The 27,923-nt window shown below is 35.6% G+C and overlaps 2 protein-coding genes and 1 non-coding gene across 4 annotated transcripts in view; 2 read left to right on the top strand and 1 right to left on the bottom strand.

The window, feature by feature from the left end:
• The window catches only part of LOC18435925 (SIT4 phosphatase-associated family protein), an 11,154-nt gene extending 385 nt beyond the window's left edge, over window positions 1–10,769 (top strand). The window contains exons 2-19 of one of the 2 annotated variants that reach the window (XM_006845957.4): window positions 1,200–1,303; window positions 1,853–1,939; window positions 2,115–2,190; window positions 2,349–2,423; window positions 2,590–2,643; window positions 3,845–3,904; window positions 4,176–4,292; window positions 4,555–4,649; window positions 4,771–4,979; window positions 6,174–6,271; window positions 6,414–6,517; window positions 6,606–6,771; window positions 6,905–7,027; window positions 7,131–7,213; window positions 7,789–7,930; window positions 9,233–9,262; window positions 9,402–9,472; window positions 9,665–10,769. In XM_006845957.4, coding sequence (XP_006846020.1) covers window positions 1,200–1,303; window positions 1,853–1,939; window positions 2,115–2,190; window positions 2,349–2,423; window positions 2,590–2,643; window positions 3,845–3,904; window positions 4,176–4,292; window positions 4,555–4,649; window positions 4,771–4,979; window positions 6,174–6,271; window positions 6,414–6,517; window positions 6,606–6,771; window positions 6,905–7,027; window positions 7,131–7,213; window positions 7,789–7,930; window positions 9,233–9,262; window positions 9,402–9,472; window positions 9,665–10,406 — 2,436 coding nt within the window. In that variant the 3' untranslated portion in view covers window positions 10,407–10,769. The remainder of the gene's footprint in view (window positions 1–1,199; window positions 1,304–1,852; window positions 1,940–2,114; window positions 2,191–2,348; window positions 2,424–2,589; window positions 2,644–3,844; window positions 3,905–4,175; window positions 4,293–4,554; window positions 4,650–4,770; window positions 4,980–6,173; window positions 6,272–6,413; window positions 6,518–6,605; window positions 6,772–6,904; window positions 7,028–7,130; window positions 7,214–7,788; window positions 7,931–9,232; window positions 9,263–9,401; window positions 9,473–9,664) is intronic. The other variant, XR_016048849.1, reaches the window with a different exon arrangement.
• Window positions 10,770–12,535: 1,766 nt separating this feature from the next.
• Window positions 12,536–12,634, top strand: LOC148783041 (U6 spliceosomal RNA). Its single transcript, XR_016050763.1, has one exon. It is a non-coding gene; the product is annotated as a U6 spliceosomal RNA (small nuclear RNA).
• A 1,809-nt stretch (window positions 12,635–14,443) lies between these two features.
• LOC18435926 (U3 snoRNP-associated protein-like EMB2271) lies at window positions 14,444–27,310 on the bottom strand. Its single transcript, XM_006845958.4, has 8 exons — window positions 27,114–27,310; window positions 26,557–26,997; window positions 24,771–25,113; window positions 24,441–24,665; window positions 21,279–21,492; window positions 19,047–19,222; window positions 17,862–17,927; window positions 14,444–14,767 (listed from the first exon to the last, which is right to left on the bottom strand). The coding sequence occupies exons 2-8, from the start codon at window positions 26,979–26,981 to the stop codon at window positions 14,687–14,689; spliced, it is 1,530 nt and encodes a 509-aa protein (XP_006846021.1). The 5' UTR covers window positions 26,982–26,997; window positions 27,114–27,310; the 3' UTR covers window positions 14,444–14,686.
• Window positions 27,311–27,923: the final 613 nt, after the last annotated feature.

The following is a 27,923-nucleotide window of genomic DNA, read 5'->3' as shown; positions in this document are numbered from 1 at the left end:
TGAACATTAAGAGATTTCTTGATGAACCTATGTATAATGCTTTTGGCCCAAAGGTGTACTTTTTAATCCTGAATGCGAGGGGTTGGTCCATGTGTACAGATTTGTCCTGGAATTGTCTTTGAGTGTGTAATGGATTCATATATCTCTAGTTGAATGGAGATTTTCATGGTCTGTGAATGTTTTATCAGGGAATTTGCAGGAAATTTGTTTAATATCCATGCATTAACATAACTTTTAAAAAAAATAAAAAATCCATGCATTAACATGGTAGTTTCTGTTGGAAGTATTGAATTGGAATATTGGTGGAGTTTCCATGTGTACAGATTTGTCATGGAATTGTCTTTCAATACCTTGTTTCTGTTCTGTAGTCTCTCCTCTGGCGGCACTAATACTACCAGCCTAGTGTCCAATTTTTCCTTTTAAGCATCTCCCTATTGATAACATTTTGTTATTCGAAAAAAACCTACGAGGATCTCTTATCTTTGCTTTCTCTCGTATTTGCCTCTTGTTACATACATCTATTTTTGCCTGTGTTATTTTAGTACAACTTGATTCGCACATCTGTCAGTTAATGAATGAATAGTCACATGTCTGAAAATATAGTAATTCGTATGTGCTCTCTATGTTCACCTTATTATTAAAATTTTATGAAGTCAACTTTATTTGATAATGTTCCGTACCTTTATGTTTGTTAATTCCCTCATGAGCCAGGGAATGTATTAGATGCACCTAAAGTCTTTCCTTAGTTTATGTTATTCAAAATTTAGGGCTTACATATTCTGATTAGGCTGAGGACTCACTTTTGTCTTCACCATCAGAATTTGAATTTTCTGACACATCTCCTCACGAGCTTATCATTGATGGTCTTGTGAAGAGCTGTGTATGCTGTTTCATAAATCAGTTTCTATATCGTTGTATTTAATATTTACTTCCATGAAAGTTTAATCCTAAGTTTAGAGTTTTGATGCATAATTGCGACACTTCCAATATTGGGGTCTCCGTGCATGGAAGGTACACACCGTAGAATAGGGATTACACATATACTTATTGGTATTGACTATATTTTGTGCATATTATTTGTTATAGTTATGCAATAGTTCTTAGTAAAGCTTTGCCATTTCTTGGTGTCAAAAATGTTATGTGGTTAAGACTGTGGTTGAGACTGTGGTTGTTACCTTTGACAATTGCACCTTTTTTAGGTGGAGTCCATTCTGGACAAGGAGAACTTTACATTGGAAGAGCTTCTAGATGAGGACGAAATAATTCAAGAATGCAAGGCCATCAATAGCCGTCTTATAAATTTGTAAGATTCTGTAGTTCCATTGCCTCCTAGTGTTCATTTTCATGTAATTAATTTTGTTTTTAAAATAGTTGTTTTGTTGCTTAATCTTATTAACTTGTAACGATGTGGATGGCGAGTATGCATGTTGAATGTGTGCGTATTTGTGTGCATGGATTTATGGTGGGTGTGAAAACATAACTTTCATTGTGTATGTGTGCATGACTGTCATTTGTTTACAGAAAACTGTTCTGTGGGTTTATATTGAAGCATGTTTTACAACTTGTCAACACCTGATTCTTCTTGTAGTGGAACCTTTTCTATTTTATTCAATTTTAACAATATCATGGTTAGGTCTATTTTATCTTATTTTTATTTTTATTTTTATGTTCAACTCATTGAACTTGTTCTTTTTGAAAAAATTGAAATTTCAATCCATTTCAATGTTTTAATTTCTTCAAGTGTCATTGCATGCTTTACATGTAATTATTTAATTGTGTACATTTATTTTGGTCATTGCATTGGGTAATGCTTACAGTACAATTAATATTCAATCGCTATCCATTTTTTCAGTCTACGAGAAAGGACGCAAGTGGAACAATTGATCCGTTACATTGTTGAAGAGCCTCCAGAAGATGCTGAAAAGAGGCGTATTTTTAAGTAAGTCAATTGTGGACAAGAAAATGATTTTCATTGTCTATGTCTGATAAATCTTTGGATACCATGATATGTAGAGTCGTTGTTCCTTCTCGGTTGTTTTTTTTGTTTTTCTGAATGCATTATTATTATGTTGCTTTTCTTTATTGATGACTGTATTCTTTTTGTTATTATACAGATTTCCATTTATATCTTGTGAAGTATTTACTTGTGAAGTTGATGTCATACTCAAGACCTTAGTAGAGGATGAGGAGGTAAGTCATTTCAGCGCCGCTGTTGCATACTTCAAATTTGGAAGCTAGTTGATGAGGAATATTAGGACATCTTTTTAGTTCATTCTGTGAGTGAGAAATTTTTTACATAGTTGTGCAATATAACCTTTTTTGCGCATTATCTATTTTGCTATCTACAGTTGATGAATTTGCTCTTCTCATTCCTTGAACCAAATCGATCACATAGCACCTTATTGGCTGGGTATTATAGCAAGGTAACGTAAACTTGACTCACAAGGTTGTTTGTTTTCTTTTGTTCTATGGTTTTGTATATACACAAAAGTGATTTAAGCTAGCCCTGTGTTTTACATCTTAAGTTATTTTTCTTATTTTAAAGGTAGCTCAGGGTTATTAATTTGCATAGCACTCACATTTTGCCAGGTTGTAATATGCTTGATGGCACGAAAAACAGTTCTTCTTATGAATTATGTTCATGTAAGTTTTTATTCTTTTCTTTCAGTAGGAATTGTTATCTATAGTCTTTTATTCTTTTGCAATTATCAATGCATTATTGGCATATAGCATACATTTTGAAAAGTTACCTTGCAGCAGAATTCCTGAAGCTCACAACCAAAGTTATCAGCTTAGAGTGTCTTCTTTTGCTTCTTTTTCTCAAACCAAACCCTGGGTGCTCCTTGAGGAAAGAAATTGAGAAAATCTACCTCTCCAAAGAGCCTTACCCACAAGAAACCCTTGAAATCATGTTCCTCAAACATCTATGAAACGCTCAACATAATGCAGTTCATACAATCCTTAAATCCCCCCAATCTTTTAAAAGTTTTATAGAAATGATGTTTTCCCCTCCTTGGAGCTAATGCTGCGAAATTCAGCTGTTATAGTAGTCTTCACCATCCGTAAACATTGACTTGACTTCTCTTAATTGTTTCTCACCATTTCATTGCAAAATGAGTAGAGTTGAAAATATGAACCAAATATTGGTCAATTTCATGATTTGAACTTTAGGAAAGGAGTTTTGACTAATAGGTTTCAGTTCAGATGCATTTGTTTGTTGCTTGTGTATTCAATTTGATAGATGACATCTGACTTATGATGAATACACTTTATGCACAGGTTTCATACTGATACCTGATAATCCTCTGATACTTTTTAGTGTAACATGACAGAACTATAAAAATTATATTATGTGTGAAATATAATATCATGCATAATAATATGGAATATGCATGCATCGTTGTGTTCGATGCATAAATTGATGGAATATAATGCTATAATACAAATTTATCATGGCTTCGGATAGGATACTTGGACCCGTATCTTGATTTTGAGGAATGCATATTTGTGTCTTCTCTCTGTATCCATTCCCATGTCCTTCCCATTTTGGGTCTTCTTGGTATGTCTCTCCTTTTCACTTTACCTTCCTTTTTAGTTGTACTTTATACCCTCAGCATGGCTGTGGTATTTTACCATGCCTCACATTTTTGGCGTTGGTATCAACATCTTGTGTCTTGTTTCTGCTTTTCATTCTTCCTTTAGAATTATAATAAAATAGAAGGTTTGTTTTTAATGAAACAAAAAAAGATAATTCTTGTTCAATTTTAAGAAAAAGAAGGGATGATTATTGTTGCTCACATATTATTTCATAGTATTTGAATTTTTTGACATTTTGCTTGTGCAGGCTCATCAAGAAATTTTACACAAACTGGTCGATTTGATTGGAATCACATCCATTATGGAGGTCAGTAACAAACAATGCCAGTTCTGTTGTATTGCTGTTCTATTTTGTACCTAAAGAATTCAATTGCTTGTGGAATAGGTCTTAGATTTTGTGCATATGCTCTTAGTAGGAACCTTGGAGTTTATCTTTATTTTTTATTTTTTTTGAACTGTTAAAGAGTGTTGACGATGTATAGGAACCTTGAAGTTTATCGTGTGGAACTACCGGTTTACCTGCAGCTGAAAGCTTTTCTAATAGTGGCTTTTCTTTGTGATTTGTGATTTCTAAACAGGTTTTGATTCGTCTAGTTGGTGCTGATGATCACATTTATTCAGATTTTGGGGATGCGATCCAGTGGGTAGCTGATACTGATGTGCTTGAGAAGATAGTTGATAAGTTTAGCTCTTCTGTGAGTCTCATTAACATGTGTATTATCGTTTCATGAACTTCTTGGTGGATTTCCTGTGTAATTGCCTGTGGCAGTGTCCATAATGGTTTTCCTTCCTTTTTGGGTAATTAGCAAATGTCGTTATCCATGATGTTTTTGCTGGAAAATATTTTCTCTTTCATGCTCTCACCATGTAAATTCTAGTGATCCTGTGATGAGCTCCTTAGGAAGCCAGCCACTTGTTTGCTTAGCCATAATCACTTTTTGTTGATCTCATGGACAGAACTCCCCTGAAGTACATTCAAACGCAGCTGAAATACTTTCTGCAATTAGTCGTTGTGCTCCTTCAGCATTGGCTACCAAAATCACTAGCCCAAGGTACATCTTTTTCATCATTCTACCTCTTTGACATTGATTTCCTTCATCATTGGAGTTTCTGTTGATTTTTTATTGTCTAATGTCTAATAAAAATTTTCATCGCTCTGTGTCATTTGTACAGCTTTGTGGGAAGATTATTTAATCATGCATTGGAAGATTCCAGGCCAAAATCTGTTTTAGTTCATTCTTTATCTGTCTGCATCTCCCTGTTAGACCCTAAGCGTACCACCTCAGTTCTTTCTGGTCACTTGCACCGGGGCCAACAGATCTATGAATCCTCCTCATTAGCTGCTAATCCTGAGACAGTTGATGGTATGCTGCAGAGGCTAGGTAAGTCATTCTATTTCCTGCTAAACGTTTTACTTATTTATGATCTTCTTATTCTCTTGCTCTTTATTTTTCATCTGGCATTTTCTCTTTACCAAGTGGATAAGGGGCTAAATCCGTTTATACCCGTTTCAACTGGCTGGTGCAGTTTGGGTTTTTTTCCAATGGCTGGTGTATCATGTGTACATTGTGTACAATGAAATTGTTTTATTGTTGCAAGGGTAAAATGTCATTCTGTCCCCAAACCATATGTGTATAAGTCTTGTTTTTTTTTTTTTAAGAAATTGTGAACTGTAGGCTTCATTATCTATTTTATGGGAACATATGTCCAATTCTTGCTTTGGCATAATATTAGAGACCTAAAGAAAAGGGCAAAGAATCTGCAGTTTGCATTTGAATGTAAAGTCCTCCTTTCAAATTCTTCATGCTTCTTCATCATGAGAATGAAGATATTAGGTTCGCTCTTGTGGAACATAGAAGTGCTACTAAAGAGCAACAATTTCTCTGACATTCTACTTTAGGGGTTAATATCTATCCAACCGTTTGTGGCATTTGCTGTGAGGGCATCAACAATTTGAGCTCTGTTTTGCATGTTATTTATATGGTTGTTACTGTATTGGCATTAAACATTTGATGGATTTCCAGCTTGGCTTGTTATTACATTGAGTATAGGTTGCCTTGAAGAGTTGTCTGTTTTGAGTGCCAATGGTCTTCCTCATTTGAACTTTTTCATGTGCATTAGATTTCTTCCAATAGTTTGTTGGGAATTTTAATCAAGCACATGTTGTGAAAAGGAATATCCAAATAAACAATGTATATGTACATGTACTGTTACAGATCTGAATAGTACATACAAAAGGAAATGTATACAATGAGATTATTTACTTTTAATACAAGGAGGTCACATTCATCGTTGGCCATTAGATTTGAAATTGGGTGCTTGAGGATGTATCATTGCTTGGGCATAAAGTCCAAAATAAAATTTTTCAAATATTGTGACACTTTCATCTACAGATTTCATATCTAATGGCTAAAAATAATTGTGACCTCCTTGTAACAAAAATAAATGGACTCATAGTGTACAATCCCAATACAAAAATATGATATGTTTGGGATAACTCAGACATTGAAAAAGAAGAGCGCTTTGGATTAGTGCCCTGAAAATGTAATGAGCACAGTCATGATATTTTGATGCAGGTGATTTGCTTCAGCTTCTGGATGTTTCTTCTGATGAAGTTGTTTTACCTACTACATTTGGAAAGCTACAACCTCCCCTTGGGAAGCATCGTTTGAAGGTATTCTGGTTTGGATCTGTGATTCTGTGTTGCATTTGTCAATGATATTATTGTTCATTAACCAATTTATTATTTCTGAAATGAAGTTTTCTGTAGGTCTAATTTTCTCTGTGGTGATTATATTTGAATTTCAAACTTTCAGATTGTAGAGTTTACCGCAGTTTTGTTGATGACTGGTAGTGAAGCCTCTGAAAAGGAAATGGTTAATCTTGGAGCTATTCAGCGGGTTCTCAATTTGTTCTTCGAGTAATTCACATGTTCTCCTTTATGATGATCTTTTACACTGTTGAAGTTGGAAGTGCTTTTATTTATTCTCATAATGATGAGATTGCAGGTATCCGTATAATAATTTTTTGCATCACCATGTGGAGAGCATTATTGTGTCATGTTTGGAGAGCAAGAGGGGTACAGTTATTGAACATCTTCTCAAAGATTGTGATCTTGTTGCGAAAATTCTCAATGCAGAGAAGCATTGCACATTGTCCACTGACTCAGAAAAGGTGTGATACTTGATTCGACTTTGTTATTTAGATTTCATTTTCTTTAAAATTTTCCATTTGTAATCAGATCTCATCATCTTGTTTTGTTGATGTTTTTCAAGCACGTTGCTCTTATTATTCTTTTCTTTTGCAGCCAACCATGCCTGGTGATGGGAAATCACCACCTCGGATAGGAAACATAGGACATATTACACGCCTGGCTAACAAGCTTGTTCAATTGGGGAATAACAACAGTCAAGTTCATGCATATCTTCAGGTTTTTGACTTATTGCTTGTTTCAAAATCTCTTTGATGAGTGTTTTCGTTTTATTGCTTGTAAAGAGGAAGTTGAAGGATTTTGGTTCTTGTCCATTACACAGGAAAACAATGATTGGCTTGATTGGCAATCTAATGTTCTCCTCAGACGAAATACTGTGGAGAATGTGTATCAATGGGCATGTGGGTATGCACTTTTGCAGAAGTTATATTAAAAAAGCAACTATTCCTTTATTTTTTGTTGTATAACTTTTTGTATTCATTTATTTATTTTGAAAAATGTTAGAATTTTCTTTTCTAAGTCTTTAATGTGCAATTGTTGATTACTGCAAGGAATTCTGGAAACTGGAAACTTTAACTAACTGAAACTTCCTGAGGTTGGATTTTGAAAAGAAGAAAATATAAAATGAAAGATATCTTTTTTGAGACAAAGAAAATACAAAATTAATTTCGAGCATGACTCGCATGCTTTCCTCTAAAAGAGAAATAGAGAACCGAGTAACATGGCAACTTGACAATCATGCTGTTAGCTATATGGAGAAACTTTAAAGGTGGAAGGTGCAAGGTGTCATGTAATACAGGCAGGTAGAGGCTAAAATAGCATGCACAAAGCACATAAGACAAAATTCTTGGTGATCTTCTGAATTGTACTTGTTATGTGAGGCTGTTTTAACTTCTTGTTGGGCAAAACTTCTATTTTTCTGTTTTCAAATGGGTTTTTGATGGTATTAAGTGCTGCTTCCTATTCACATCTTTTTGCAGTCGACCAACTGCATTGCAAGATAGAACCAGGGATAGTGATGACGACGATTTCCGAGACCGAGATTATGATGTAGCTGCACTAGCGAGTAACTTAAGTCAGGCATTTCGATATGGCATCTACAGTAGTGACGACATTGAAGAGGTACTTAAAATTGGTGTTCTGTCCAATTTCTTTTCTAGGTAGAGTTCTCGTCCACAGGAAGTTTGCCATGAAAGTGTTTTTTTGCACGAGTTCTCTTCTGCCTCTTCTAGGAAAATAATTTATTGTGCCCATCATAATTTTTTGTCAAGCGGAATTAATTTGGGATTCTGGAATTTTCATTAGAGTGATCTTCAGCTTCTGGTGTTTTCCTTTTTTTTCCTTTCAGATGTTTCATGAATTTTCCTTCGCATTTCAAACACATAGATAGGTTGATATTTTTATAACCACCTTTGCAAGTTTTACGAGACTCAATATCATTGGGTCGTTTGGGATACTAGAATATATTTGTATTATATTATAGTAAATTATTATATTACACCATAATATTATTATATTTTTACTACAATATTATATTGTTATTGTGTTTTTATTATAAAACACAGTAATTTATTATGATATTTTATAATAATTATCATATTATTTATTATAACAATATTATAATAATTTTAATTATTATGATTTTTATTAATTTATTATGATTTTTATTAATTTATTATAATATTTATTAATTTTGTAATATTATATTAATACTAATAAATATATTATTGCATAATTATTATCAGTTTAATATTATAATAATTTACTATAACATAATATAATGATATTTATTATATTATTATAATATTTATTTATTATAATATTATAGTAAACTGATAAAATGTTATATGTAATTATTATAATTTGGATAGTATTAGATAACTATTTATGTGTATTATTATTATTATTATTATTATTATTATTATATGATTTTGGTTATATGAGTGTCAAAATAAGATCTGAACGGTCTAACTTCTTTATCGTGCTATGGATGTCTTATTTTTAAGAAATCATTTTATTTAGACATCAACTACTATAGAATTATCAACTTATGAAATGAACGACTAAACTAGTTTAACAGCAATTTCTCAAACCTTATTTTCAACTTAGTATAGCCAAACTGGGGATTTGTCCTATATTGGGTTTTTCTAGAAGCTAACCAAACGGCACTGTTGCTAAAACCAGGTTTTACATATGCTAGAATTTGCATACCCAGCTTTTCAGCCATATCCAGAATTTGTGTATCCAGGGGACCCAAACTACCCATATATTTGCTGTTCTACAATTCCCCTTCTTGAGATAGTTTTTGTTGGTTGCTCAACATCTGTAGCAACTACCTGTGACAAGATGAATATTGAGGTAGTGATAATTTATTATACTTTGCTGGATATTTAAAATAATGTGGTTTGCTGGTGACTTGTGCAGGCTCATGGTTCTCTTGATCGAGATGATGAGGTGTGTGCTTTGGTAGACTTTAACATTAATCACATCAGTCCTCCGCCAAATGATGTTTAGTAATTTTGACCATAAACTACTACTTGCCATAAAAAATATTTCTGTGCAAGAAAACATTTAAGAAGAGTATATGTTGCAGGATGTCTACTTTGACGATGAATCTGCAGAAGTTGTCATATCTTCTTTGAGGCTTGGGGATGACAGGGACAGGTAAACGCCAAGCCTCTGTATCTCTATTCGTGAGAGTGAGAGTGAGAGTGAGAGTGAGAGAGAGAGAGAATGAGAGAGAGAGAATGAGCATATACTCTTACTCTTTGAGTGCGCAGAAAGAGAGGAGCACCTCTCTATTCCACGTCATGCAGAGAGTAAAAACATGCATATAACTTGATTCCTTTGTGGCAGCACCTCTCTCTTCACAAACTCAAACTGGTTTGCTTTCGGGGACGACAGAATTGTAACCGAACCGACACCCACCTCCCATACTCCTGATGACTTTGGGCTCTTGAGCACAGGGCCAGCTGCTGTCAGCGGTGGCAGCAGTAGCAGCTATGACGAAGTCATTGTAGGCGAAGATGAAGACTTAATCGACACCGCCTCCTCTTCTCATATACCGAAGTCCACCTCCAAGCCAACATCCAAACTTACTTCCAAACTGAAAGAGCCCATACTTGAATCTACATCTGAACCCATATCGGTGCCTACACCAGAACCCATGTCTAATCCCATTGACGGGTCCACTCCTGAACCCATGGCTGAGCCCACTCTCAAGACTATTTCTGAGTGCACAGATGGTTTGGGGCCTGAAATCAGCCCTACCGAGAATGGCTTACTCACTGACCCCATGGATGAGCCCACTGTGGCCACCATGGACTCTGACGAGCCCCTGGAATCCAAAGGATGTAGGGAGATGTCGGAATCTAATGAAAATGTGGGTTCTACAAGTTCAGACCCACCCAAAGAAAATGGGGAGCCAAGTGAGCTCAAAACCAATGATCATACTTCTGACCCCAGTGATGCTGAGATTAACGTGGACTCTGATGCCCCTGGACCTTCGAAATCTGAGGGTGTGAAAATAGGAAGTGGATCAACAATTGAGGCCATGGAGCATGATTTGGAGGAGGGCAAAAAAGAGCAAGGAAATTGAAGCCTGAGAGTTGCCGGATTACCGAGACATTCATCTCTGTGGTCTGGGGTGTTGTAACTGTAAGAGAGAGAGAGAGAGAAACTTGTACATTTTGGAGATAAGGGGCTGGTGTTTATTCTTTTCATCCCATCCATCCATGGCTGGACTGTACAGTGGCTGCCCTCCCTTGTGTGCATGGGGAGAGCATCCATCTTCTCATTCTTATCGCGTTTTCCTGATTGTTCCCAGACCAGCAGTGCTTGGTCCTCGAGACGATTAATTATACTCTCTCTCGCTCTCTCTCTCTCTGCGCATTGGTATACACGTTTTCACATCATATGGACCCCAAGGAAAATATAATGTACTCAGAGACATCTCTCTTCACCTCTCTCTCTCACACACGCACACAAAACACATTGATACGCTTATAGCTCGTTTGCGTTTCACAACACAGGGAAAGGTAATAACCTGAATGAAAATTTATCAAAAAAATGCCAAGAAGCGATGAACTATTTAACAATTTATCCCTCAGGAACTATTTCAACTCGAGACCATATTGTATGTTATGGGCATTTTCAAATTAAATCAAAATATGAGTGAAGAGTTAAATTGTTAATTTTTTGTGGTAATTTGGTAAATTGTCCTAAATTGTGAATTTCTTGTGGGGATTATCAACGTACATAGAAAGCTTTAGTTGGGAATCGTCCACTTTGCCGAATTATTGTGTGCAGGTGCATGAGATGCTTATACGCGTGTGCAGTTTATCTGTATCTATGTGCAGCAGATGTGCATAGAATTGGTGGGGTGGTGGATGTGTCGTGCACCTGTACACTGTGGAACTCGCCTATTCTGGAGTGTTAAAAAACACTGGCTCGTGATGGGACTCGGTAAGGTCTCAATCCCGGGTCACCTGGTCGGACTCGAGCGAGTCCCAAGTCGGACCTGTGGACTCGCATATCCTGGAGTGTTAGAAAACACTGGCTCGTGATGGGACTCGTCAAGGTCTCAATCCCAGGTCACCTAGTCGGACTCCAGTGAGTGCCAAGTTGGACCTAGTTAATGTTGACCAGAGAAGTTTTGGTTCGGAACTCGGGTGAATCCTAATTTTCTGCTTTCATGCTCATTGGGCCTCTGATACAATTTGGTCGCTTTCATGTTCATCGGGGTGGACCCCTGATACAACTCAGTCGAGTCCCGTCCGAAATCTCCAATTAAATTATTCGAACACAAGTATGGATTGGTCCAACAATCATCTGATCTCAATGGACCTGGTCATGAACATGTTGATGCTTAAGATTTGGATAGCAATGCTAGCGATATGGAGGAAATTTCTAAAAAAACTTATTTAGCACTAATTCTGATTCTTACACTAGATAAAGGGGCTTCTCTTTCTTCAATTTCTGTTTTTAACAATGTAATCATTTTGCGATAAGCGACTTTCATCAATAAAATTATTTGAGATTGGTAAAACAAAAAAAAGGGTCTGGGCAGACCCCGACCTGAGTAGGTCTTAGTTGGACCAGGACCTAGGTTAGGTCCAAATCATTGGACTCGGTCGGGTCTAGTTGAGGCCAAGATAAAAGAATAATAATTTAATATAAAAACATTATGAGTTATGTATATAATACATTTATAAATATCAGGTCAAAGTCAACTCAAGTGCTTTAGGTCATCTCAACCCAATTGCCACTTCTAGTATATTGTCCGTGCTTATTTTTCCAATTATGCAGTATTATTGGCTATCCTACTCACTCTGCACTAGGTGCCATGTGGTTTGGCTCAAGGAATTGTTGTTAACTAGTATTTGACATAACTAATGACTTACCACACTATTGCCCTGCAATTTGTTTGTCCTTTGATCGTTAGATGTGATCAGGTAGTTGGCAGCATGTTCTTTTTCGCATAAAGTTTAAGAGAGACTACCGCTTGCCATCATGTGAAATAGAACGAGTAAATATCTGTCATTGATCATATTCAAAGTCAGAGAAGTTGTGTTGAGGACTTTGAGCATGCTCAAAACAGAAAGATTTATCAAAAAAGATGCACTCAATATACAACTGTTGTTCAACACGTACTCTCCCTCTTGGAACAAGTTAATTCTAGAGCAATTTTTTCATAATGCAACCAATTAAAAAATTTATATAAGAAACTCAATGCATTGATTAGCACAAAATTGGAACGATACATAAAAGATTAGCATCCACTGTGCGAGGATGACACGCCCAAATCAAGAAACTCAATGCATCGATTTTGTAGCAAAGTTTAACCGTCTTGTTAATTCAAATGACCTAAGATACCACCCCTTTTTCTAGTTACATTCAGTAAGTGCGAGCACTATTTTCTTGTAAGCGTGTGCAGAGTGCTCCCACAGGAGCATACTGTACAAAAACTTCCTCGGGCTAAATAGATCCTCTATAGAATTTCTTTTGATCCGAATTTTTGGGATTAACCACCAAAGTATTATAATAAAGAAAAAAAAATAGATTTTGACTTCTTGAAATCCAAATCTTCCCTTCCAAGAATTTGATGATTCTTATTCAATCTTTGGGTGGTCACCTTTTTTTTAGGTACATTTTTTTTTTAATTTTAAATTTGATCACTGGATTCTGAAGATTACATTTCCAAAACTTCAGGTCCTGAAAATACTTTTGGATTGTGTTTACCCATGAGGAACATGAAATCTTTTCACTCCTCTAGTAATTTGGGTTCAGGTTGCCCATGAGAAACATGAAATCTTCACTTTTCTAGTAGTTATCCATACGATTACTTGAATAACGTAGAGCCATTTCTTTTTGGTTTAATATAAAGCCATATCACTATCAAACTCATATAATGGAAACTCATATAATGGATGTCATTTTTGTATGCATACAAATTCAAAAACAAATAAATTACCTGGCCCCACCTAAACTCATCAACAGTGCCACAGTGGGCGACCTAGCCCAAAAGTACTGCCAGAATTGGACTAGGGTTGAGAATGGCATGGCCTTAGTGGTAATATTGCCGAGCCCTCATAATGAAGTCTCTGACTCTATTCTCATCATGGTTATGGGGCCCAAATCCCCGCTAACTTACCAATTTATAACATCATTTAATACCCACATCAAATTTTTTTAAAAAAGTGACAGCATCCCCATTCCTACCACTAACTCTACGCTACTAATACCTTCAAAAATCTAACTCCTAATCAACTTAAAAAACGGGTAAAGGCTGTCTTCTTTCACTGAATTACCAAAAAAAAAAAAAACTGGACCCAACCCGTTTGGCCCAAGATTTGGCATTCTACATATACCCAAAAATACTAGGGCAAGCTTTCTATACTTCCCTTACAGCATAAAACTTATATACTTCCCCTTATCCAACCGTCCATTTTGAATGGACGGTTGATATGGCTCCAATCACAATGTCACGTCCTTACACTATTTTATTTTCAATTTTTTTATAAATTATTGACACCAAATTTTGGACTTCCACTTTTAAAATCGCACCTGTAAAAATATATAAAAAAATATTACCAATAAAATAAAATGACCAAAATACTCTTAGAAATTTTAAAAGGTATTATGATCATTATATTTTATGAAAAAAAATTTTAATATTTTTTTATGTGTGCCCCATTAATACGATCAAATTTCATATTCATACAATATATATAAATAAATAAATAAACTAAGAATAAAATACTCTAAGACGTCATATCTAAGATCAAATGGTCAATGACTCACTTAATCTAAATTGGACGGTTGAATGAGAAGAGAAATATATATCTTTTATGTAGTAGGGGAAGTATAAAAACCTTTACCCAAAAATTACATGTAAAAAAGAAAAAAAAACCAAAAACCACCAAACAAACACAAAAACTACTCACACACTGAGAAACAACATCAATTAAAAAAAAAAAAAAAAAGTTTAGGCCCCCCAAAATGCGCAAATAACACCAGCTGACATATGCCCTGAATTTCAAATTCCTGCCATTTTACAACCTAAAGCTCATAGGAACTGTATTTCTACCTACCAAAAGAACAGTTAGAAGTTCAAAACTGTGGATGCTCACATGCTTGAAAAGAAATATAAATAATGATTATTAGAAAACTAAAAATCCATATAAGGGGAAGATCATGAAATACACGATAGATGAGAACAGCTGAAATCATATGCTCTCTCACCTTTTACAATCAAAAGCTCTCCACCTTTACAATCAAAAGCCTCTACAAAACTGGTTATCTGCTTCTAATCTTCCGGAAGCCAGAAAAAAACGAAAACTCGGCCAAAATTTTACTTCTCATGGAAAAACTGGATTCCTAATCTGCAAGCTTAATGGAATGAATCGCTACTCCATTTAGGCCAGATGGGATGCGCCCCCATCTACCCACACGCGGTTCCTGACAAACAAATATAGAAGCACATGAGAATAAGGGTCTATATAAACATTAATCTATAAATGCCTGTTATGAAGCATGGGAGCATGAATGCATATCCACAGGCACACATGGGAACGCGCACACGCACGCAAAGCACATACAAATCTTTTCATGAGTTTCACAAATTCTTCTCTATTATCATTTCATTATTTTGTTTGAGTGTTTTAAAAGCCAGCCTGCCTCAGCACCTTGAGGTGAGCCAAGACCTTAGGCAACTCGCATAGGGCTAGGCAGGTGCCTAGACAAGATGCCCTCCTAGATGGCCAAGGCGCAGCCTAGCACCTTTGCCCGCCTAATTAAGGGTGGCAATGGGCAGGGCCAGGGCTGGGCCTAACCAAAAACAAATGAAGACAAATCAAAGAAAAAACAAATAAAAAAAAAAAGGGGGCCGGGCCTGCACTAGCCCCAGTCTAGGGCCACATTTTGTGGCCCAGACCCTACCTTTTTAGGGCCGGCCCCCTGCCCACTGCCAGCCCCATGCCTAATGGCCCAAGGTGGACAACTTGTGCCCTAGCCCAAAGGCAGAAAATGGCTTCCGACAAAGGCATTTCTTGACTTTTTCACCCCTAAAGTGAGAAGAGTTTTGGGGATATTCTGCCCCAAACCCCTTGTGCATCATTTAGAGAGAAAAACTAATTCAACAAAACCATGTGTGAGATGTTTTTTTAAGATTGAGAATTTTTTTTATTATGGGTTCTTTCGAAATCGAAAAGTATAAAAAATTATTATTTATAAACCTTGGAAGTGGTGGCAAAAAAGAGGTGTCTCAGCTACCAAAGCTCATAAATTCAATCCAAGTTTGATTGGGACTTGATTTGTAAGGTTGGAGTATTTTGATTATGGATTTGGGGATTCATGTAATTTTCAATATTGCGTTTGGATTTGTTTGTTTTACAAGATAGCCATTTGTTTTTTGTGGCTTTTTTTTCAAATTTGGGTCTGGATTTGTTTCCCACTTTCAAGATTGGGTTTGGGTTTAAGTTTGACATTTAATTAAGAATGAATTTAGGTTTTGTGATTTTCATCTAAGTTTATTGCCCATTCTCCATTTTTTTGATGATTTTTCTCAATATTTGGTTTAGTTTAGTGATTCATGTGACTTTCTGGTGTATGATGGTCATGGAGATGGCATGGACCGAGTATGGCATGTAATGAATGTAATAATTTAATACACAATTCCATACAAAATACCATGTTGTATGATTAAGTCTGAAGTGATTGTTATTGTATTTCAAATGTAACTTTCAAGTTTGGGCAGGTTTCAGTCTTCTAACATTTAATAATTCGACTTTCAAAATCCTAGTTTGAAATAGCACAAACAATACCGCACATGAAATGTCGATTACCACCCAGGCGACGCCTTCTGCAATTTAAAACATTGTTTCCTTTATGATTATATGTTTTTGCCCCCTTCTATTAAATTTACATATAATTAGGGGAGCACGAGCAGTGAGACAATGCATAAATATCCTGGGAAACGTGATAATAAGTTCTACCAAGAAATTAGCTCTACCCTATAAACATCCAGTTCTCTTCCCTGATTGAACAATTCTGCAAGGCACTTGTCCTATTCTTTCTGAAAAGAGAAGAGGAAGGTTTTAAATTGATCTGCGAGATGTGTCTCATTCAGACATGCCCTTGCTGCCACCCAGTTGGAGTATGGACTATAAAATCCATAATTCTCTTTAACTAGGCATTCCACAATCCAAAAGCGCCCTAGGGACCAATTTCACTGCGGAAAGGGTTCCCAAGAGAGCTACTATTGAAGTTTAACTACAAAATCTGCAATAGGAGCTTACCAACATCAACCATTTTTCCTTTTGCTCATAGGACTCGAGCATTGTGATGGGCCTCGTGAAATCACAAGAGCAACTGTCTTCCAGTCCCGAATCCATGTGAAAGAAGAGAACATTGACGAAAAATATTAAGTAACAAAGCGCCACTGTCTTCCATTCTCAAATCAATGTGATCGAGCAAATCAGTGGAAAACACGACATTACTATCTGTCAAACTCTATTGATAGAATGATAACCTCTCCAAGAGTAGCTAGGATATCAATTTTCCATTTTCTGCCTCCCTCAGACTTTGGATGAGCACCAGACCACTATTTCCAAAATGCTCACAGCAATCTTTAACTCATGCATCTGGATTTAAATACATTATGCCAGATAAGGGAAAACATACCTTAGGAGCACCTCTCATACCATACATCTTCCCAAAACATAAAAGCACAACCATTACCAACCAATTCTGACTAATCCCCTTCTTGAATCCCAAACTTGACTATCCAAAATGTCTCCAACCCCAGAGAATTCACACTGCCTATAATGATACCCACTCAAATCCCTAAGTCTCAATGTGGCCTCCTAATAATTTGGAAGACGCTACCATAGAAGTGTGTTATTCATCTCCTAATGACCGCCTCCTGCAAACTGCCCAACTCCGTACCAAATAATCAGAATTACTTCCATAGAAGCACCTCATTCATCTGTTCATTAAAGCAATTTTTCGTCTCCTAACAACCAGTTTCAACAGTCATCATACTCACTGCCACAGAAGCACCTTATTCATCTCTTGGAGCCTCTTAATCACTCAGTCCCTTCTTTTGATGCATATTGCGCCCACGTGACTGAATGGAATTCATCAAAATTTCGCCTCACTTCATGAAACTGTCATAATACTTCCCCCCTTTTTCTCAGGAATAAAAGCAAAGAAGGTATAGGAACCTAGAATGCACCTCATGGTTCATACCGTATCCCCTTCCTTATTCAATTTACCCCACATCTTATCCCCACTATGAGGCTCATTATGCCCAACTCCAACACAAATAATCATATAATTTGTTATTTTTCCTTTTATTTCCTCATGTTGTAATTTTCATGATGGCTTCCGTCATTTTTTCCGAAAATTTTCATTTTATCACATGGTCTTCAATGATTCAGGAATAAATGGAAGTACAACCACTACTACGATCATTACATGCAAATACACAGGAAAGACCTTTTACAAGAGAGAGAGATCACCAAAAGATAAAGTTTCATAAATTAAGACTGACCTGTCCAACTCCGGCAATGAGGAAGCGCCCAGATTTTGCAAAAGCGAGGGAATTTGCAAAACCAACCTGTTAAATGGCAAGGATCACTAAATTACTATAAAATTTGAGGATATACTTGCTTGATCATAAAAGTCCAAAACACAATTCATTGCCTAACTTGCAACTAGAAATAATAGTCCTTTATGAAGGCAAAATGACCAAAATTTAATTCAAACTTTACTACCCCAAGTTGAGGCAGGATATTAAGCTCCTCTCTATCTTTAGTCAAAATTGAGTTCATCAAAACATAGTCATGCCCCAATTGATAAGACAACCATGAGGTCCTCACTGAAAGCTTTCACACCTCAGCAACAAAAGCAAATATAGGCTCTTGGGGACTCATAAATAATCAAAATCCCAATTGCATGATCTAAATGGCCATTAAAGTGGATAAAGAAACAGGGTTAAGAGTCTACAACTGTTACACAGAAAAGAAAAAAGACGTGTGAGGAGAAAGAGAAAATAGGGAAAAAGAGGGCAAAGAAGGGGGGGTGTTAATGTTTGCAGTGAATAAAATATGCACAATAATTTTAAACAGGTGTTGAAACAGGGAACCCATTTTACTGAAACAGTTTAAAGAATGTACGGAAAAAAGGAACAAATGTTTGAAAGGAGCTCCAGCTATTGAAGAAGAAATGGATGTGGTCTATCACTAGCAAAACAGAAACTATCAACTCGAGCAAAGCAATCATTGAATAAACATGGCCTTTCAAACACATCCCATCTATGATCAAGCACTATGCTATTGGAAAAGTAATGGCACATTTCGAATTTTTTCTTCTTAAACAGAAGTATGATGCTTATCTTGATATAAGATGATATCATGATAGTAATTAAAGAAAATTTTGCAACGTTCAAGAGTTCATTAAAAAACACTACATGCTGAAGCCCAAAACAACCATTCATCCAACCTAAAATAGCCAGCACAGAATCAACCACTGCATAAATGTTAACCTCATTAAAAAAAAAAAAACCTACAGTTCAGAGGCCCAAAACAACCATTCATCCAGCAAATCAACATGAAAATAATAACCACTTTGTCATAATATTATTGACCCATGTGATTCTAAATGTATAAATGTTTTTCATCGAATTAAATTGCCAATATAGAACAGGACATTTATCAGTGGGAGATGTAAGCAATACCAGGGGTACATAATACAAAGGCTGAATGCTTTTATTAACATTATTAATTGCCCATAAGCGAACCATGCCATTGCCAGCTCCTGATGCAGCAAGATCACTTCCTCGACAAAGTGCAACTGATCCGACCCACGACTGCACTGATGAACTGGAGCTTACTGGCATGGAATGGTTATTTTCTGCATTAACATCACAATGGCATGTCAATTCATGCAATGCAACTAAGGAATAGAGCAAAATGCTCATCTGTAAAGGTCATGTAAGTAGGGTAAATGAAGATAAAAAATATAATGTCAAGGAAATCAATAAGAAAGGAATATAAGAGGATTAGACGAGAGATTCTAATGCAAGAACACAAAACTTGCTGTAGATCAGTGTTTGAAAATTCGGTGGTTGTAGATCAGTGTTTGAAAATTCGGTGACCCGATCCGGATCTCTTGGTTGTAGATCAGTGTTTGAAAATTCGGTGACCCGATCCAGAATCAGGAGATCCGGATAGGGTATCGTCCAGACCATCCCGGATCCAAAGAAAAAACGGGATTCAGCCGTCTGTACAGTGAAAACAGGGCTTCCCGACCGATTCCACCTTTTTTTTTTAAGGTTTTCTATTAAAATATCATGTGTTGGCCGCACCAACCTCGTAGCCCTTGCCTCATTTTCTTCAACTCACACGTAAGCTTGCACTACTTTCCAGCACATCACATTTACTTTGTAATAACGGTGATCGTTTAGCTTTTTATATGCCGTCTTCCTCCCACATCTCTTCGATGCGGGATAAATCAAATGGAGTTTCAACACCATCTAATAGACTAATACTACTACGTACTCAGCCATTAGTTCATAGGATAATATTATTAATATTAAGCTATTAGCTTATGAGATTATGATTAATACTAGGTTATTAGCTTATGAGATTATATAATTAATACTAGGCTATTAGAAAATTAGGATTAAAATGGAAAAAATATTACTAGCTCATAGGATAATAAAAAAATAATAATAATACTAATACTAGTTTATTGACCATTAAAAAAAAATAATAGTTTACTAGATATTTTAAGAGAAAAAAATAACACTAGCTCATATCACTTTAGAATCTAGTTCAAGTGGCTTTATCAGTTGAAATAAATAAAGAAATGAATTTATTTATTTCTTTTTATTTTATTCAAATATGATTACAAATTTATGTTTCTATATTCTATATTCTTGTCCACACTATTTATTACACATTGGATTTATTTATTTGTGAGGGTCATACCCTTGTTTTTTGAACCACGTTTATTATAATATTATAATTAATAATTATATTAATTACATTGATAACCAACACTTATATTTTATTTAGTATTATATTTACATTACAAATTATATAATGTATTATTTTTTGTTATAATTGTAAATTATATTTTTTTCAAATTAGATAATATTAGAAGACAAATTTCAAATTTCAAATTTATTCTTATTTGTATAGTAAAATGACTATAAAATATAAACTAATAATTCCAATTTCAACATATAATATTATAATTAGTTAGGTTGTGATAATTTTAGACAAATAAAGAGAATTAATAACTGTTTGATGTGATATTGATTTCACTTTATATGGGATTTTTTTAAATATTATAATATGGAAGTGTTTTCTAATATTTTTAAATTATTTTGTTTCAATATTACAATACTATATTATAACTAACAATCATACAAACATCCAGACAAAAGATCAACATCTCAGTATTCCCTATTTTTATAAAATAATGAAAATACATAATGCACCACTCCTAATTTCTTTTAGAAACTAAAAGAACACTACTTTTAGAGATTTATAGTGATTTTTTTAAATCTTTTTGGGACAAAATTTGCCAATTCGGCCGATTCTCCGATCTGATCCACCAATTCCCCAATCCGACACAGGTATGGGTGTGACCGATCCGTTTTTTTAAACACTGCTGTGGATAGTGAAGACCCCATGTAAAGGGCCAAGGTGGTTGGAGGGCCGGAGGAGGCAACCTAGGAGATATAGAAGCTTTATTTTGATAGCGTCTCCTTTGACTCTCCTGGCTCTAAGAAGTCAATTTCAAGGTCTCTTGTTTAATCTGTGTACTTTTTTCTCATGATTTTGAGGCCTCTGTATAAATGTACCAGTAAGCCTTCTTTGAGATTAGGAATTACAAAAGGTACGCTTTTTTCAAATCGATACACACATTATTGCACTATAGTAACCTCGTTTGGTTGTACCTGAAATCACTCCATCTTTCTTCTCTAAATCGTTTTGATGGTTGTCCAAGCTATGGGCATTTTTCACTATACATGTGGGCTTCTTCCTTAGCATGCTCCAAAGCTCAATACTTCCATCATCTGAGCCTGACAGATACTCCTCATTGCTGACAAAACAGGCACACTCCATAGATGCATTAGGTGCCCGGAAGACTAATTGTGATTCCTCTGGAACCTGGCATGTCAACAATGACATAAGGAACTCCAATATTACAAGCATAGAAATACCACAAACAATATGATGTAACTTGCATAAAAAGGAACAGAACTGTAACCTTTGCAGGTGAACAAAGTCTAGATGGGCTGCATCAAGATTACTGTGCAGAAATTCTCTCATGACTTCACATCTTGAATTTGAAATAAATAAGAGCGGTAAAACATGCTCATAGCCATGTGATTGATGCTCCAATTTTGATGTTCTTACTTATGGTCTTTTCTGCCAAACTCAGGTTATGTGTGAGGGTTAAGGGTATGCTCATGTGTGCAAAAACATTCTATGGTTCTGTGGGTCAATATTATAGTAATTGGCCGATCTCCAAATTCACCACTCTATTAGGTGAAGGACCCACAAAGGAACCAAATCAATTTTAGTTGGAGGAGAGTGTTTTAGAGGTTGTTTGAAGCCTTTGTGGATTTCTCACCGCATCGAGAATAATGGATTTAAGGGAAGGCCAGTTGCTAAAGTATTGACCTAGGACCATATAATCTTTTTCCTCTATATATTGACCTATTCAAGAAACTGATGAGGTATACACCAAGTTATACAAGAAGCACAGATAAATCAAGTGGGACAAAAGAAGAAAAAAGAATATATGGAGGGTAAAGAAATAAATTTGGAGGAAGTCAGAGTCAGCCAACAGAAGACAAGGAGTTTCCAAGAGAAATCTCATTAGAACGCACCACGTCCAGCTATTAATCAGCTACACATTTCATTTCTTTCAGAGAATAAAATCTTGCAGAAACCACTCTTAGAAATAATATCCTCCATTATGCAACTCTCCAAAGTTTGGATATGTTGGGTGGATCATCCACCCCACCAACCCCAATCCGGTGAGTCGAATCAGAAATCTGGCCAAAAAGAAAAAGATAAAAAAAATGATATATAGCATGTATCTCTTTAATCATTTAGCAAGGAGGGCTGAAGTGATTAGTGTATTTTGCAGCCTTCTTAAGAGGTGGAGTTTCATTTACCTCCTACAGCATTTTCTTTTTTCTAAGCTTAAAAAAAATTAATAAGAAAACATTAGAGGATTTTTAAAATGTGGAGTGCTTGGTGGGGAATTGAACTCTCAGCCAAGGGTTATCAGTGCTAGTCGACTGAGCCATTGAGCTTAGTTGACATAATAATACCCATTATATATTATATAGCTAACCTTAATTTAAATAAGCATTAATAAAACAAAAAGGTTTGAGGTTTTTAAAAGGTGGAGTGTTTGGTAGGGGAATTGAACCATCAAACAGCGTCCTAGCCGACTGAGATATTGAGCTTACTTGATGTAGTAATACCCATAATACACTATACATAAGAAAACCGGGTGATTCAGACAAGGAACCGCAATCGTGCCTACTGATTTGGATCGACCAATTCTAATTCAAGTCGTGTTTATTTTAACATAGTGCCAACCAAATGATGCTAAGCAAGTTCCCCTCCTTCAATTCTTGTCCTTCGACAATAACAGACAAACTCTAGGAGTGGTTAATAGAGCAGTGGGTCAGTCATCAATGAATCAAATGTGCCAGTCAGTCCCAAGAAAGGTACACCCATGGGTTCCCCATCAGTTGATAAATAAAAAATGTTGCTGATTTGATGGGTTTAGGTTGATCACATCGATAGTGTTTCCTAATTGAGACATGAATATTTCCTCTATACTTTGCTAAATCTATGAGGCCAAATGAGCTAGAAACAGCACTGAATGGGAATTCGAACATGAGACAGTGCTGCAATTGTCAACACCGTAGCCAAGCATATGCCCGAACAATGATAAAAAAAATGCTATGCAGTGCCTAGGTGGTCAAGGGGGATTTGGCTGTCTAGGCACTAGGCAGTTGTCTCGGCTTCAGGCATCCACACACGCACTGCGCGTGCACAACAAAATCATTGAGTCATGCTTCAGAATTGTAATAATCTGTATGTAAGATTTAACTAACAAACCATAAAGATAAGATTTAACTAACAAACCATAAAGATAAGATTTAACTAACAAACCATAAAGAGTAAAAGATATTAGCAACAATATACCCAATATTCGAAATATCATATAGCTCAATATGTTAAGCTCATGGCTCTAAGTCAGGTGTGAGACCATAAAGTCATAAACTTAAAGTACTCAAATACTGAAACACAAAACTAAAAGTACATAGTCAATATATATATATATATATATATATATATATATATATCCACAAAATAGTGAATATCACAAAAATAAAACCTTTCTTGATATTGACAACAATCCAAAAATTATGTTTGAGAAAACTGCTTAAATTTTTTGATATTGATTTTTTAAAAAAAATCCATAAATTTTGAAGCCCGCTCTGGCCTCAAGAGCACTTAAAAATGGGCACCTGTGTATGGGGTTCCCACAATCCCCCCAACCCCAGGGAAAAAAAAAGAAAGAAAGATACTTTTTCCCACTAGAAAGAGGGGAATGATGAAAGTACCCCTTGATCAAGGGAAATTTCAGCCCTCGGGCTGACCAACACCGGTGCAAGGTACCGCTAGGTCCACTGCCTAAGTGATCAGTATCAACCTAGGCAGGGCACTAAGGCAGCCACCGTGCCTTGGTTCGGCCACCTAGGCAATAGGCAGGCCATTTTTTACAACATTGTGCCCAAATTTGCATCTTTATAAACAATAGAAAACAGGACTATATATGACTTTTCTTTTCAATTGACAATATGACCTGCATGTCCTAGAAAATTATAAAATTTGTAATAAGATAGTTTAACCTTCTCTTTTTTTTCTTCTTTTTTTTTGTTTTTGCTTTTTTTTTTTTATAGACATCTTAATTTTTTTTACTTCTACACAAACATCAAAGGTATTTTACTAACTTCTAGAAAAACAATGATAATAGAACAGTGCTCACAGAATTATTATGTTAAAAACATATCACTAAAGCCCACCTTAAACAAACGCAAGGTTCTGTCACGACCAGCAGTCAAAACACGTTCTTTCCAAAGGCAATCAATTGTTAGTATCTCACTCTGGTGACCAAATAACGTGTCCATGTAAGTCCTGTCTTCAGCACTCCACAGCTTAATAGTGCGATCAAAAGATCCTGACATAAGCTGTGAAGTGCCCTGCCTGAAAACTAGACAAGACACCGGTCCCCTATGACCTGGAAATGCCTGTTACAAAACACAAGATTGCAGAGTCCATAAATATCATAATAAAATACTGAACTCAAAATACCTTTTTGAGAAATAAGCTTAGAAGAGTTAATTCAAGGGTACCTGAATATGCTCCCTTGTACGAGTATCCCACAAATGGATATGCCTATCTAGGCCACCACTGGCGAGATAGCGACCATCAGAGCTGACAGATAATGCTAGAACATGTTTGCTCCATTTTATTGAAGGGTTTTGAGGGTTTTTTGCTCCATGAGAAATCAATGTTTCGTGGTTTGGCCATTGATACTTCTCACTTTTTCCATTTTCCACATCCCAACAAAGAATTGCCCCATCTTTGGAACCAGAGAATCCCTTTTTGTCATCCTCTGCCAAGCAAACTGCAGTCACAGACTGCCGATGTCTTTTTAGGACATGAAACTCCTCAATAGCCTTTGGCTTTTGAACCCTACAAGATGTCAAAAGCAGTCGATTTTCCATTTTCACGATCCAGGATAGAAAAACTTAAGTGCTTATTTCCCTATCTTCTAAATGGTTTCAGGGTCATCACATACTTCCCACGCAATAAACCGCATGAATTATCATTAAAGTGTTTGTAAGAGCATTTACATTATCTTTTGACAATGAAAGATGTAAAAAATATTTTAAATTATACAGATGTCATTGAGAGATGCCACTTCTAAAAAAAATCACATTGAGATCATGAATTTATAACAATAATTGCAAGCTGAGCCCACCATAAAGCTTCATAAAGCTTCATTCTATTCTACTATAACTTACTGCCAAATTGGCATGTTATAGGAAATACCTTCATGTAACCATGCTTAAGTCAATCAAAGTTCCTTTAGAGTTTCATGTACTAGCATCCAACAACAAACCCAAAAAGGCATACAGAGTCAAAATAAACAATAATATACTAAAATAATACTTCAGGATAGCATTCACATTTCCGCTGCAAAAGGACTTCAATTCTACTTCGATAGTCTTTCCCATGATACAATCAAGCTTCCATAAATGGATGTTAGGATTATAAACAATGAATGCATACTTCTTTATGAAGACTTTTTTATGCATACTCGTGTCTTATTGAAAGAAAGGATACCATGTCCCTAACACGTTAAAGCTCATCACATTTTTATTTTCACAACTCTAAGATGACTTGCCATTAGTCAAAAGATCTATCATGGACTCATAACATAAAATTTGGCAGGATGCTTACTTGGAAGATTGCAGAGCCGGTAACAACTATACAGGTATCAAATAGCTTTCAATGTGAGTATATCATGACATATGTTGCATGTAACTACAGTATACAACTCTCGACTTGGATGAATATGCAGTAACATAATTTTCAAGAGAATCAAGACATTTACAGTTTCCTAGAATTCAATGAAAAAAAAATTGAAGCCCCGCATTCATCTTTCAAATACAAAAGGATATTGCAAAAATTGATGTATCCTACTAACATTTGCATCTATGCTGCAAAAGAAGGTGAAGTACATATTCGCAGTCTTTGCACTCAATTAAATAAAAAACAAACTGAATCCACACAGGGAATTAAAAGCATCCATTGCCCACCTAAATGAACTAAAATCCAATTATGACAAACAAATCCATTGCCCACCTAAATGAACTAAAATCCAATTATGACGAACAAATCATCTGAATCCAATTCACACAAAAGAGAGAAAAAACTATATGAAACAGTAATGACCTGGAGAATGCCAAAGGATTCCTTCTTCCATTAAATAAATTAAAAGCCAATTCCTTTTTCTATGTTTAACTAAAATCCAACTTTATTGCACCAGAAGAGACCGGAATAAACACCAAATCCACAAAAAGTAAAGCAATTCACTAACACCTATACCACTTGTTTCTCTCGAACATTTACCTCGACGCAAGCAATCTCCGAGTACGCCCACTTTCCTCAAGTTGTTCTTGCTGCAAAAGCTCTGCAACCAAAGAATCCCTTTTGCCAAGCCTCTCAGCTTCAGTTTCTTGACCAATCCCTTCTTCTTCTTCTTCTTCATCCTCGGCCTGTCCCTTTGTTAACTCCCTAATCCTTTCCAAATAATCTTTGGCATATATTAGACGTTTCTCAGCTGCTGTTTCAGTGTTTTCTTGCCCTAATTCCTCTTCCTCGCTGTTTTGTGAGAACCCAGCTTCATCTTCACTTTCTTCACTGATCAAAGCTTCATCTGATTTTTTTTTTCGCTTCGGTCCAGACTCAAAGAAAGAGTCTTTCTTAAAAGAAACCTTCTGTTTCTTCCTGGCTCCATTTGAAAGGGATGATCTCTTACGATTTCGATCCTTCATGTTCAATGTCTTATTGCTGTCAAATATGAGATAAATCCATTCAATGAGAGAGAGAGAGAGAGAGAGAGAGAGAGAGAGAGGAGAGGAAGAAGAATTTAAGAGGAAACTAATGAAATTTTAAGAGAGAGTCACCTCCAAAACGCTGAACCTCGAGAAAATGGGGCATACCGAGAGAGTTACAATGAAGATAGAGAAACTGAGGAAGAGAGGGATTCCCTTGTAAAACCCTAAACCTTGAGAGAGAGGGAAAGAGTTGCGAGGCGATAAACTTCGGGGAAAAAGTTTATGTAGAGCCGAGGCTCTAAACAACCAAATTTGAGCTAACCTTAAAATTTTTGAAGCGGTTGTTTTGATGCTTAAATATGTTATGATTTTAAGTTTTGAAAATAGTGTATTTTGTAATGTATTTTTTACGATTAATTTGATTGTTTTGATGCTCAAATGTGTTATATGTGGATTTTAAGTTTTAAAAATAGTACATTTTGTAATGTATTTTTCACAGTCAATTTTCAAGTTTTAATAGATCTAAATTTATATTATTTTTGAAATTTTAAACTTTATAAATAAATATTAAATTATATTTTAAAGGTATGATAGAGATTTCTAATATTCAAACTATATTTCTCGACAGTAGAAGGTACGCTCTAATTTGATTGTTTAGGACCTGAGCTCTATAGAAATCACACCCTATACTTTCCGAGAGAAACCGAGAAGATAAACCCTACTTATGACTTGGGCTTAGGCGTTAAAAAAATATCAATAAAAAGGAGGAAACTTTTCACTGAATGAGTTTTAGTTTTACTTATCAAAATACATAGGGGGTGGTTTCTATAAGGTTGCAACCTTAAACAATCCAATTAAGGTGCACCTCTAAATTTTATCATAATATGTAACGTTGGTTTAAAAGAGTATTATGATTATCTTAAAATCTATTTTCATATC

The sequence above is a fragment of the Amborella trichopoda genome, chromosome 2, assembly GCF_054954075.1.
Source record: "Amborella trichopoda isolate Santa Cruz 75 chromosome 2, AtrichopodaSantaCruz75HAP2 v2.0, whole genome shotgun sequence".
In the NCBI taxonomy this organism is placed as follows: Eukaryota; Viridiplantae; Streptophyta; class Magnoliopsida; order Amborellales; family Amborellaceae; genus Amborella; species Amborella trichopoda.
This window is presented reverse-complemented; position numbering and strand designations above follow the sequence as displayed.